General features: G+C 29.5%; 1 protein-coding gene across 1 annotated transcript; it reads left to right on the top strand.

Moving 5' to 3' along the window:
* Window positions 1–7764: 7764 nt before the first annotated feature.
* Window positions 7765–9910, top strand: LOC102581292 (histidine decarboxylase-like). Its single transcript, XM_015304322.1, has 5 exons — window positions 7765–7874; window positions 8089–8549; window positions 8647–8840; window positions 8938–9074; window positions 9161–9910. The coding sequence occupies exons 1-5, from the start codon at window positions 7851–7853 to the stop codon at window positions 9734–9736; spliced, it is 1392 nt and encodes a 463-aa protein (XP_015159808.1). The 5' UTR covers window positions 7765–7850; the 3' UTR covers window positions 9737–9910.
* Window positions 9911–13141: the final 3231 nt, after the last annotated feature.

Below are 13141 nucleotides of genomic sequence, written 5' to 3'. Positions count from 1 at the left end.
GTTTGGGGTGGCATAAAAATAAAAAATTTTAAAACTTGAAATATTTTTCAAAAACAAAAAAAATTGGCGGGGGTGACCTGGGTAGGGATGCGGGGTAGGGATGAGGGTGGCGTAAAAAATGATTTTTTTAAAATTTGAAATATTTCCCAAAAATAATTTTTTCTTGAAAAAAAGTTGACGGGGATGACCTGGATGGGGGTGGCATGGTGGGTATGAGGGATGTCTGCTGATGTATCTGAATATCCGGTGATGTATTCAGAAGTTCAATGATGTATCTGTAATCCATAATTTTTAATGGATTCTTGTAATTTGAAAAATAGTAGAGAATAATGTAATTAGGTTTTAACACTATGAGGTTTAGATAAATTATACTTTAAGAAAAGGACTTTTAAGCCCAGCCTAAATAAGTCTACTGATTTGTGGGGCTTGAGAAATATGGATAGCGTAGACCTTTTATGGTTCATAGTCCGGGTTGGGTTCATCCCTGTAGTAATCAAATGAATTGAGTTGTCAGCATGAAAGCGTAAGAACTCAATGGGATTAAAAATAAAAAATAATTAAAAGATAAAAATAAAATAAAGTATTAAAAATAACAATAGTCAAAGTACTCAATATTTATTTAAAGTTTCAAATATTAAAATTTAAATACTACAAATTATGTTTATAAAATATGTACTACATAAAATAAAAGTTCCCTAAATTTTTTAGAGAATCACTACATAGGTCGTTGCCAATGACATATTGTCATATTTTTTGTGTTTTATTATGTTTATTTGAAAACAATTAGGTTAATATTTCTATTTAGCTATTTAAACTTTTACTTGAAATCAAAATTAATTAATATGATAAAGATAATTTTATTTGTGGATTTGGTTAACAAGTAGTAACACTAACACCATGTAATATTGTCTTGTCGATATTTATGATAATATTTTAAAATTATAATTTGATTTAGAAAATGAAATTTTTTTAGGAGTCTCATAGTGTAAGGAGCAAATTACATCATATTCCTACTCTTTTTCGATTTACAAAAATCCCCTAAAATTGTTGCCATTCGGATACATCACATTTGATACATTATACAACTAGTTTGTTGGTATTAAAAAGAAAATTAAATTTAAACTTAAATGTTAGTTTCCCAAATCATGCAAATCAAATTGATGTCAATCTCTCCCAAATAACAACTCCAAACAAATCAAATTTCAAAATTTTCTTCTCTCAAATCATTCTCAATCGTAATAGATTAAAAACAATTCAATAATTTTATATAGTTACGTATCATATACAAAAAAAAGACTATGTATATGATATACATTGATTTATTTATAAAACAATGTTGCAGACAATTAACAACATGTGATACATCACAAAATCAGATACATAATTATATTATGTTATACACATAACAAAGTTATGTTTCATATACATAACTATAAATATGATACAAACTGATTTTGTTATAAAATATTTGTGTTTATGTATCAACAGTAATATTTGATAGTGTCTACAGATACATATCCTTCTACTAGTTGAATAAGGCAGGTGTATGTATCGGTAGTAAAAGATAACGAAATTTGTAATAGTTGTGTATCCAATACATAACTATGAACATGATACATACAAATTTAATTTGTGTTTCAATAAATTAGGGTTATATATCAAAACTACTATTTGAAAATAATATATTGTACATGATATTGAAATGTATCGTAAAGGTGAAACAAACGAATTATACATTAATTTAAGAATCAAAATCAACTAGATACATTAAAAGGTCTATTGAAAGCAACAAAAGATTAAAAAAAATCAACAATTTCATCTGCTAAAAAAAATAAAATGATGAAGAAATCCTTCTACACTTTCTCATTTACTCTGTATCAACTCTTGTAGCTTTTATTCACTTTCAACTATGTTGTCACCCATGAATTTCGACCCAAAACCCTTATCGAAGCCACAAACAACTTTTGATAAAATTGTACGTATCATAATGTTGAAACGGATGAATTATACATTAATTTAAAAAACAAAAACAACTAGATACATTAAAAATTGAACCCATATGTATTAGAAAAAATGAACAACAAAAAGATTTTTAAAAAATGTCAACAATTTGTTCTATTGAAAGCAAAAAAAATGATGAATAAATCTTCACACTTTTTCTTTTGCTCTGTATCAATTTTCGTAGCATATTTTATCTTTCAACAATGACGTCACCAATGGATTTCGGCCCAAAGCCCTTACCGGAGCCACCAACAACTCGATCTTTTCCCATTTTTTTGAGCATTTTTCTACAGTCGATTTTAAAGTTGAAGATGCGTCCTTCATCGACTAAATTTGTAGATGAAAACTAAAAATAAAATAAAATTGATACATGGTGAAGTGGAAAGAAAAAATTGAATGAAGAAGAACTACCTCTTTAATAACTTGCAATCAGAAAGAAAAAAGATTGAGATAGCCAAATGTCCCTCTAACCTATTAGTCAATTTACAACTACACACTTATACTTCACGGGGGTCCTATTACACCCCTAGACTACTTTGAAGTGAAATTATTTGCTCCCTAATGTTGAGGTGACAAAGAAAGTGTAATTCACTCTCTCAAAGAGAGTGAGAAGTGTTTTTTTAATTAGAACTTCAACTTTAAAAGAATTCTCTTTTTTCATATTAACTTTTTGATTTTCTAAATTTATTTATGCTACCTTTTACTCTAACGTGTTTTATCTATTTTTATTTTTTTCGTTTCTTTCTTTTTCTTCAACACTTTGCCAGATTTAAGTTACCGAAAAATAGAATGAACTCACCTCACCTTTCAGCTACCACTAATGCTATTTCCTTCCTTCTTTTAAAAAAAAATAAAATCAACTTCATTGTGAAAATTACAATTAACATGGAATCAAATTAGAAATCAATATTTTTTCATAGCTAAATGTTCGTAAGTCCGAGCAAACAACACAAAAGAAACAATATAAACAAAATCCAGTTGAGAAAATGAAATGAAATTAATAACACATCAAGCTAAAATAAAATAGTCCCTTTTACAACTAAATTTTCACTATTTCAATTACAAGAAGCAAAAAAGCGCAAATTTGAAGAAATTCAAGTTTAGATCAAGACCCAAAAATTGATTATTGTACAAATACATCATCGTCAAATTTGTCAATATAAACAACCCAAATGAAATTTCTCATTTAAGATTGTTGTAAGTCAAATCAATATGTTCAAAGCTTTGAAAATTCTTAAAACTTTCAAGGATTTCACGATTAAATTTGTATCTCTCTCCAAATATCCTTTAGATCTTTCAATTTTTCAAATTCGGGCAGTGTTCTAGTCGGAGAAAATCCATAAAATGCAAATCTGAATGTCCAAAATTGACTAAATTATCAATTTTCGTCGGAAAAATAAGTCCATATGCATGTACAAGTTTTACAGCTCCACTAATTTTTTTGATTGCGGATGAAATATCTCTGGTAAAATTGTTTTCACCCATTGAAATTTTTGAAGCCGGTGAATATACAATGATATGAAACTCATAAAATAATTTTGAGAAGGGTCCAAATGCTTCAAATTGAAACAATCGTGTATATGAAAGTTGAGATTTATCGAAAAATATAATTCAACCAAAGATTAAGAAAAGTACAAATCTTAAGGTCACAAATGAAACTTAAGCTGGATGAGAAGGCAAACCAACCCTCCGAAGAAGGAAACTATGACTAATTAGACCGTTAGTGACCAAATGAATGAATTGAGTTGTCAACATGAAAGCGTAAGAACTCAAGAACCAAACCAAATGATTCATTCGATTCGTCGTATCCTCAAAAAAAGAAATAAGCAAGGTTCCGTCGTTGAGTGACAAATGGGAAATTTATGGAAAGTTACAATCCCTACCACGGAATAGTGCACCTACACGCCTTCATCGACGTTGTTTTTTGACCGGAAGGCCGAGAGCTAACTATCGAGACTTTGGCCTATCCGGACACATACTTCGTGAAAAGTTTCACTTTAATGGCAGAAAACCTTTCAGATGTCAAAGAAAAGAAGAAAATGGTTAAAAAAGAAAGGAAAAAGGGTCTGAAAAATATTCTAACTTTGGCCGAAATTGCCGTTACGATACCAAACTTTATGAAGGACATTTTACCCCTGCAATATTTAATAGTGTATTTAAAAGATATATATATATATGCCCACGTGGACACGTTATTATTTATAATTATGCAATATTTATGATGTCCACATTAGCATATATATATATATATATATATACCTTTAAAATGCACTATTAAATAGTGTAGGGGGGTAAAATGTCCTTTCCAAAATTTGATATCGTTTGCAATTTCGGTCAAAGTTCGAATATATTTCAAACCCTTTTCCCAAAAAGAAAAGTAAAAAAGCTATAAAACAAAAATAGAATAAAGAAAAAGAATAATAATTTTTTTTCAATAGAAAAATAATACATTAGGTGGCAGGGGCGCGTGCATATCACTACATAACCCAAATTTGGGTGAGACATTTTAAGGGGTATATATTTCACTTTTAAAATGTTTAGGGGGTAAGAGGACCCCCGTAAAGTACAAGTGTGCAGTTGAGAATTGACTAATAGGCTGGGGGGATTTGATCATTTTCTCAAAAAGATTTGATATTCAAAAATAGAATGATGGAGATAATTGGTGATACCATAGAGTGATTTTAGGCATGAAAAAAGGGGGGAAATCTTGGGGTGATAGTTTACCATGATGTATCCGGAAAAGTGATAAAAATTGTGGAAAAGAGAGTTTTTTGTAATATGATTTTGCAAAAAATGTTTGTTCAGAATTTTGAATTTTTATTATAAAAAAAATAATGACGTGGCTGAATTATAATTGGCCACGTGTAAAAAATGATTTTGCAAAAAATGTTTGTTCAGAATTTTGAATTTTTATTATAAAAAAAATAATGACGTGGCTGAATTATAATTGGCCACGTGTAAAAAATGGTTTTGCAAAACCACCGTTAAAAAATAATGGCATGAATGAGCCTTTTCTTAAACGGTAATGGCATAGATGAGCCAAACTTTTAACGGATGGCATAAATGAGCCTTTTCTGAAAGTTCGATGGCATATTTGAGCCTTTTCCCTTTTTAAAATGACAGGGAATAATAAAAAAATGAGGTAAAAAAGATGTATAGTTAGGTAATTTTTTCTTTAAAATTTACAAAAAAATGTACTTTTAAAACAAATGGATTGACCCGACACAGCCCCTAGCCCTCGTGATTGTGAGTTGTATTGACCATTTTAAGGCCCACAAAAAATAGGTTAGCCCAGGTTATCCCGTCAAATTTCAAAATCAATATGAATTAACCCAAATAAAATGGATCAACCCATATTAACATTTCTACCAACGACCACAATCCAAATCAAAAATACAAATTTCGATTTTGCTTAAACTATGCCGAAGTCGCGACAGGAAAAAAAGTATTCATCATTTATTATGTTAGTAGTAACACATTTATATGAGTAGCATCATTAAATTATAATTGATGTAAACAAAGTAAAAAAATAGACCAATTCAAAGGTTGACTCCTGTTTTTGGTTCTTAATTATTGAGCTACATTCCACTTTCTTGGATTCAGACAAAGAATCCACTCAGTAGCATCCCAGTGAAAGTCAAATATTAAGACTCGACCATAAAAATATGATTTTAAAATATTTTTTATTTTATTTGAAAATTAATGTTTAGACATGAAAATTTTAATCCAATGTATGTAAGGTTATATTTCAAATTGAGAAAATAACTTATAACTTGTTTTCAACTGATTTTTCACTTTTAAAGTTGTATTTAAATATATTCAAACGTGAACACTATTTCAAATATTTTTTACTAAATGTATAACCAAACATAACTCATAAATTAGAAATAAAATAAAAAATATTTAAAATTTATAGTCAAATAGCTACTTAGTAATCAAGGAATTTTTTTTAAAAAAAAAAATCAATTATCCAGATAACTCCGAGTCATGTTGAATTAAAAAAAACAAAGGAGCAAAAAAGGGCTAAGTCTAACCTCAACACAATACATAGCCACAGATTCATTAAACACCCAATAAGAAAGAAAAAAAGAGAGACTATAGATATGATTAAATTGTGTATGTACGTGAAAATAAATGTACATAGTTGTATTTACAATATGCCTCTTTATTTATTTTTTTAATCTAGATGAAAGTTAAAAATAACCAAATAATCAGTGTTACCTCTTTCATCCATCCAGCCTTCTACTTAGCAAAACCACTTGTTATTATGCAAGGCAGATAGAAAAAAACTACTAACATTTTAGTGGTTGTAGTTAGACATGAATGGGCTGCTATTAGAACCATAATATAATTCATAATAAAGAATGAATTGTTTACACTTTACAGGCACGCGTTTAATTAATTTGACACTATATAGTCTTTGCATGTTTAATTTATTTGGATTTGTCTTGTTATTAATTTCACCAAACCATCATTCATAGTATTGGCTCGTAAGTTGGAATTTTTTACCAAAGTAAGTTATTATGTAAATCAATTCATCAAAATAATATGTTTTATTGAAATTTTACAAAATTAGAATAAACGTATTTGACATTAACGTTTTAAGTATTATTTTATTTTTAAAAAAATCAGTAACAAAAAGACAAAAATCTGACGGAGTTAACAGACCTAAAACGTTACTTTCAAATACGTTTTATTAATTCGTTACTCACAGACACGTTTTAAGACTAAAAGATTATGTCTGATGTATCGTTATCTCTAAAGGGGAAATTTTCTCCATTAATAACACTCCCGACTTTCACCACCATCAACCTCACTAGTCACTCCCACAACTCCGCCGCCCCCAATTATTACGACGCTCTTCTTCCTTATTTCTCCGACGACTTCACAAATAACCTCTGCATTTCCGTAAGCAAAACTCTTTTGCTGGCATTTCAAACAATTGTCGTCTTTGCTATGTTTGTCACTATAAATTTCCACTTTTTCAAAAATTTCTTTTAAAAAAAAATATATTGAATTGATTCTTGGAATTTGACTCTCTTCCATAGATAAGATTCAAATTTCAATAAGTGATTTCGATTAACTTGTCAGTTAGGTATTTGACCAACTAATTTAAAACTTAAATTTGAAGTTTCTGGATGTAAATCTTACTAAAAGGTAAGATTTCAACTACAAATTTGTAATTTCAGTTTCTTACAAATTAATTAAAACACAGTAACTTATATGTTTATATTTTATTTTTAAAAAATTCATAATTCCAAAGTTTGCATACATGTGCAGACACTCAGTTATGTTTTAGCCTCTATCAGTAATTGAATTCTAAAGAGTTCTTATGGTCAGTAACGTTTTAGTCATAAAACGTGATTGTGAGTAACAAATTAATAAAACGTATTTAATAGTAACGTTTTAGGTCTGTTTACCCTGTCAGATTTTTGTCTTTTTGTTATTGTTTTTTTAAAATAAAATAATACCTAAAACGTTATTGTCAAATACGTTTATTCTAGTTTTGTAAAATCTCAAAAAAACATATTATTTTGGTGAATTAGTTTATATAATGGCTTACTTTGGTCAAAAATTCCGTAAGTTGAGTAGCCACTTTCAAAAAAAAGACCTGGTCAAAACCACACAAGGGAAAAGTGTATATATATATAATATATTTAATTAATGGGACACAATTGAAGAAACTAAGAGGAAAAAGAGAGGAAAGAAGAGGGGTGGTTGGTGCACAAAACTTTTAGAGCTATATATAAGTAGCCAAGACAGATGAACACATAATTCAGTCAGCAATTGCTTCTCCATTCTAATAATTAGCAAACAAAAAACAACACTTAAATTTGTGTTTCACAAGAATGGGTAGCCTTTCACTTGAAATGGTACGTACTCTTCATATGCTACATGTACAAACATCTCTATAAATTAAAACAATTCACATTTTATTCATTAATCCAAAAGCTTTGTTTACAAAATTTTATTGTCCCTCCCCAAATATTAATTATTGAAATCTCATAACAAATATATTGATTTGTACGACCTCCTTTTTAGATAAGATATGTTTTTATTTACCTAATTATATTATGATACTTGAAGGATTTTGAGCTATCAGCGATGACACCGAGAAGTTTAGCGCGACGAAGATTATTGTTTCCGAATGTGAACAACAAGAAACAAAAGGTGGAACAATCAGGCGCAGGGCCAAGGAAGAACTTACAACTTGAAGTGTTGGAGCCTGGTTTGAAGAATGATGGTCCTTCTTTGGACACTATCTTGGTCAATTATTTAGACACACTTACCCAACGAGTCAATTTTCATTTAGGTTATCCGGTGAACATATGTTATGATCACTATGCAACTTTAGCACCACTTTTGCAGTTTCACCTAAATAATTGTGGTGATCCTTTCCTTCAAAACACTGTCGATTTCCATTCTAAAGACTTTGAAGTGGCTGTTTTGGATTGGTTTGCACAACTCTGGGAAATTGAAAAGGATCAATACTGGGGATATGTTACCAATGGTGGCACTGAAGGCAATCTCCATGGTATTTTGTTAGGGTAAGTTCATATATTGACATGAGTATATTATATAATATACTAATAACTTCTATATATTGTTTCGGTGCTCTTACATTTCTAAACATTATTTATGTAGGAGAGAACTACTTCCAGAGGGAATATTATATGCATCAAAAGACTCTCATTACTCAGTCTTCAAAGCTGCAAGAATGTACAGAATGGATTCAGAAACAATCAACACATCTGTAAATGGAGAGATGGATTATTCAGATTTAAGATCAAAATTACTTCAAAATAAAGACAAACCAGCAATTATAAATGTTACAATTGGTATATACCTACTCCAACTTCTATATCCTTTTTCTTTCTTTCTTTTATGGATTTAGTCATCTTACGACTTTTCCCTTGATGGTTCTTTTATTTATAGGAACTACTTTCAAAGGAGCTATTGATGATGTTGATGTTATTCTTGAAACACTCAAAGATTGTGGCTATTCACAAGATAGGTTTTACATCCACTGTGATGCTGCACTATGTGGTCTTATGACCCCTTTTATTAACAATGTGAGTTTCACTTCTTACTTCTAATTACAATTTCTTGAGTAATTTTGAAAGCAACATTCTAATTATTCTTTGTTCAATTTCAACAGATGATTAGTTTCAAGAAGCCAATTGGAAGTGTCACAATTTCTGGTCACAAGTTCTTGGGATGCCCAATGCCTTGTGGTGTCCAAATAACAAGAAAAAGCTACATCAATAATCTCTCAACAAATGTGGAGTACATTGCTTCTGTGGATGCCACTATTTCTGGTAGTCGTAACGGTTTAACTCCAATTTTCTTATGGTATAGCTTGAGCGCAAAAGGCCAAATTGGCCTGCAAAAGGATGTTAAAAAATGTCTTGACAATGCCAAATATTTGAAAGATCGTCTTCAACAAGAAGGAATAAGTGTCATGTTAAATGAGCTTAGCATCATAGTTGTACTTGAAAGGCCTCGTGATCATGAATTTGTCCGTCGATGGCAACTTTCATGTGTCAAGGATATGGCACATGTTATTGTTATGCCAGGCATCACACGAGAAATGCTTGATAATTTCATCAGTGAGTTAGTGCAACAAAGAAAACAATGGTACAAAGACGGGAAAGCAGAGGCTCCTTGTGTTGCAGATGACATTGGTGCTCAAAATTGTGCATGCTCTTATCATAAGATTGACTACATTAGTTAGTTCTTAGAAGGCAGAGAAGACGAGGTCATCCAGTAATTTAATTTGTTGCAAAAAGATAGCATTTTGTAACTCTTACTACTACATTCTTTTATTTACAACATTGAAAATCAATTGTATACATGATATATTGTACTACTGGATGACATATATAACTGAACATTTTTTAATGAAAAAGTTAACACTCTTTTATGATCTTTGCATAACATCAGCTTACTGTTAATTTGTGATTAAAATAAGATTACGAATGAAGGGAACTGACTACTGAGATATACATGAATACACATAAATATTGTTGGTCCAAATATATATATATACAGACATACTTGGAAGTTAGAATGTTGTAAGTAAAAGCAAGTACTAATTTGTTTTGCTGTCTGTAGAGTATAGACTATAGTCGTTGCATGTTTAAATTAAGTTTTGTTTAATATAAATGGTGAGTGGTTCAAACACGGACAATTCCAGAAAAATTACAATACAACATGTAATTACTTGGCTAGCATATATGGAGAAAAATGCATAGTCTTCACTCTTCATGATTCCAGGTTCGTTTACAGTGAGATCGTTGGTAGGCTCAAAAGTTCACTTCGATCCCATTTAATTACACTATTTGTTTTTCAAATGGACTGATCTTAATTTTTGTCCTTAGAAATTAAATTTATGTCTAGTGAGGCATAAATTCTTTAGACACGAGACATAACTTATAGAATATTATGGAGTTAATATCTCAAAAGGTCCATCAACTTTAAGAATTTATCTAGCAAAGTCATTAAACTTTGTTTTGTATCAATAAATCACTCAACTTAGCCATTTATATCAATAAAATCACTCAACTTAGATATTTATATCAATAAAATCACTCAACCACATTTATTATTAAAATAAATTTGATATGACAAAATAATTATTTTTATACTATATTAATGATTGAATAATAAATAAAGGAGTCAAAATTCTTCATTTATAGATAGGAGTTGCCTCCATATATTCTTTGCTGCTACTTTCTCCGTCAACGTCTACCATGGTCTCTCTTGGCAGACCGTCAATCAGTAACCCGTAAACCTCTCTTCCTCATTCAATTTAAACAGAAGATAATATCTTTTTCTTTTTTAAAGAAGATCACCTTTTATTCATTTGATGTTCGCTAATATAAAAGAGGTAAACACATAAAGAAATTAAGATTGATTCAATATTTATTATATGAATATAAAAAATCATTTTAGTTTTACATATATATTTTTCAATGAATCTTGTACGATATCCTGATGACATCCCTAATTATGCAGGTATAAACTAAAAATATGACTTCGATGCAGTAGTAATTATGCAGGTTTAAACCCCTTTACGGTATCTCTGTATAATGATGTAGTAGTAGTTTTAAGTCATTTGCTTATTATTTTAATTATGATGAACATGACAATGACAATGCCAATAATTTTTTTAATTTGTCATGTTAAATTTATTTTAATGATGATTTTTATTAAGTGATTTTATTGATATAATGAACTAAGTTGAGTGATTTTATTAATACAAAATAAAGTTTAATGACTTTATTAGATAAATTCTTAAAGTTGAGTGACTTTTTGATATATTAACTCAATATTATGATGCAAAATACAATATTTGCCTCTTATGCAATTTTTAAGTGCTCTCTGTTTTGGAATTCTAGCATACTTGAACCTTGTAAGTTGTAATATCCATTTATTTTTTTTAAGTTTGGAAATTTCAGTTGTTTGAATTAGCAAGCGTTCGTCAATAATGATTTGAATTAGGTTCCACCGTGTTTAGTGGCAAATAGAGTTCGGTTGAGATGATCATGGAGAAAGGCTAAGTAGATAGTCTATATCTAAAGTTGATTGATTTTAAAATGATTAGGCTAACAAAAAATTATAAATTTTGGGCATGCTTGAAAATTAATAGCGGTCTTGAAATCATGAATTTTCAAATACAATTAATCACAAATCTAAAATCCAAAATTATTAAAAATTAAATCTAAAAGCTAAACCTTAATTCAACTAAAAAATTCAAATTCTAATTTTACTTAAACTATTCCAAATTTGCGACAGAATAAAAAAGTATTCATATTTAACATGTTATGAATAACACATTTATATGAGTATAACATTTTAAAATTATAATTGGTGTGAACAAAGTTAAAAATAGACCAATTGAAAGGTTAACTTGTGTCTTTGAAAAGCTCCAACTACTTTGGTTCCTAATTATTGACATTTGGAGTGAAGTAGCTACATTCCACTTTCTTGGATTCAGACAAAGAATCCACTCACTAATCAGTAGCATTATAGTGACTGCAAAATACATTAGTACTCGTTTGACTATAAGGAATTATTTATAATCTGTCCCTATTTACTGGTTCAATTTTTACTTGATACACTTATTAAGAAAATAATAATTAACATGTTAAATTTATCTTTTTATCACTATTAATTGATAAAATTCTAAAATCAATTTACTCATTAAACATGTTCTACCTTTTTCAAAAACATTAACTCTCTAAATAAATTGAGGGTATAATTTGTATCAAGTATTGTATTTTCTTGATTTGTAAAAAATGTCAAGTAAAAAGTCCAAATTGGACAAGTAAAAAGGGACAAAGGGAGTATTTCTTTGGAATATTTTTACTTTATTTGAAAATTAGTGTTTGATCATAAAAATTCTACATTCAACTTAAAATTGTATTTCAAATTCAAAAAACAACTTATAATGTGTTTTCCAGATGACTTTTCATTTTTGAACTTATATTTAAGTATATTCAAATATGAACATTATTTCAAGTATTTTTGCAAAATATATATAGTAATCTGGCAAAGGTTAATGAGGTTTACTTATCAATGAGCAAAATAAGGGGTATAATAGAATATAGATGATTGAATTGTGTGTGTACTTGCAAATAAAAGTAATACACTACTAAAAAATTGTCAAAAAAAGACGGCCAAAAGCGACGGACTGCGTCGCTTTTTTGGTCAAAATCGATGGAAAAGCGACGCAGTCACTTCCGTCGCTTTTTAGCTTGACGGTTTTCAAAAAGCGACGGACTGCGTTTTTAAAAAAGCGACGGACAACGTCGTTTTTAAAAAAGCGACGGACTGCGTCGCTTTTTTGGTCAAAATCGACGAAAAAGCGACGCAGTCACCTCCTTCACTTTTTAACCCAACGCTTTTTCAAAAAAAGCAAACGGACAAACGTCGCTTTTTTACTCTCTTTTTTTTGTAATTTTTTTAACAACTAGCGACGGACTCCGTCCCTTTATTTTAATTTTCAATTTTTTTAATTTATAAAGAGCGATGCAGTCCGTCGCTTTTCTAGAAATTTCTTTTTTGAAAATCCCAGAAAAGCGACGGACTGTGTTGCTTTTAGAGACAGACTGAGTCGCTTTTTTACTATTTTTTT

This window comes from Solanum tuberosum, unplaced genomic scaffold (genome assembly GCF_000226075.1).
Source record: "Solanum tuberosum cultivar DM 1-3 516 R44 unplaced genomic scaffold, SolTub_3.0 scf00514, whole genome shotgun sequence".
NCBI classification, from domain to species: Eukaryota; Viridiplantae; Streptophyta; class Magnoliopsida; order Solanales; family Solanaceae; genus Solanum; species Solanum tuberosum.
Note: the sequence above shows the minus strand (reverse complement) of the source record. Positions and strands in the feature narration are given on the sequence as shown.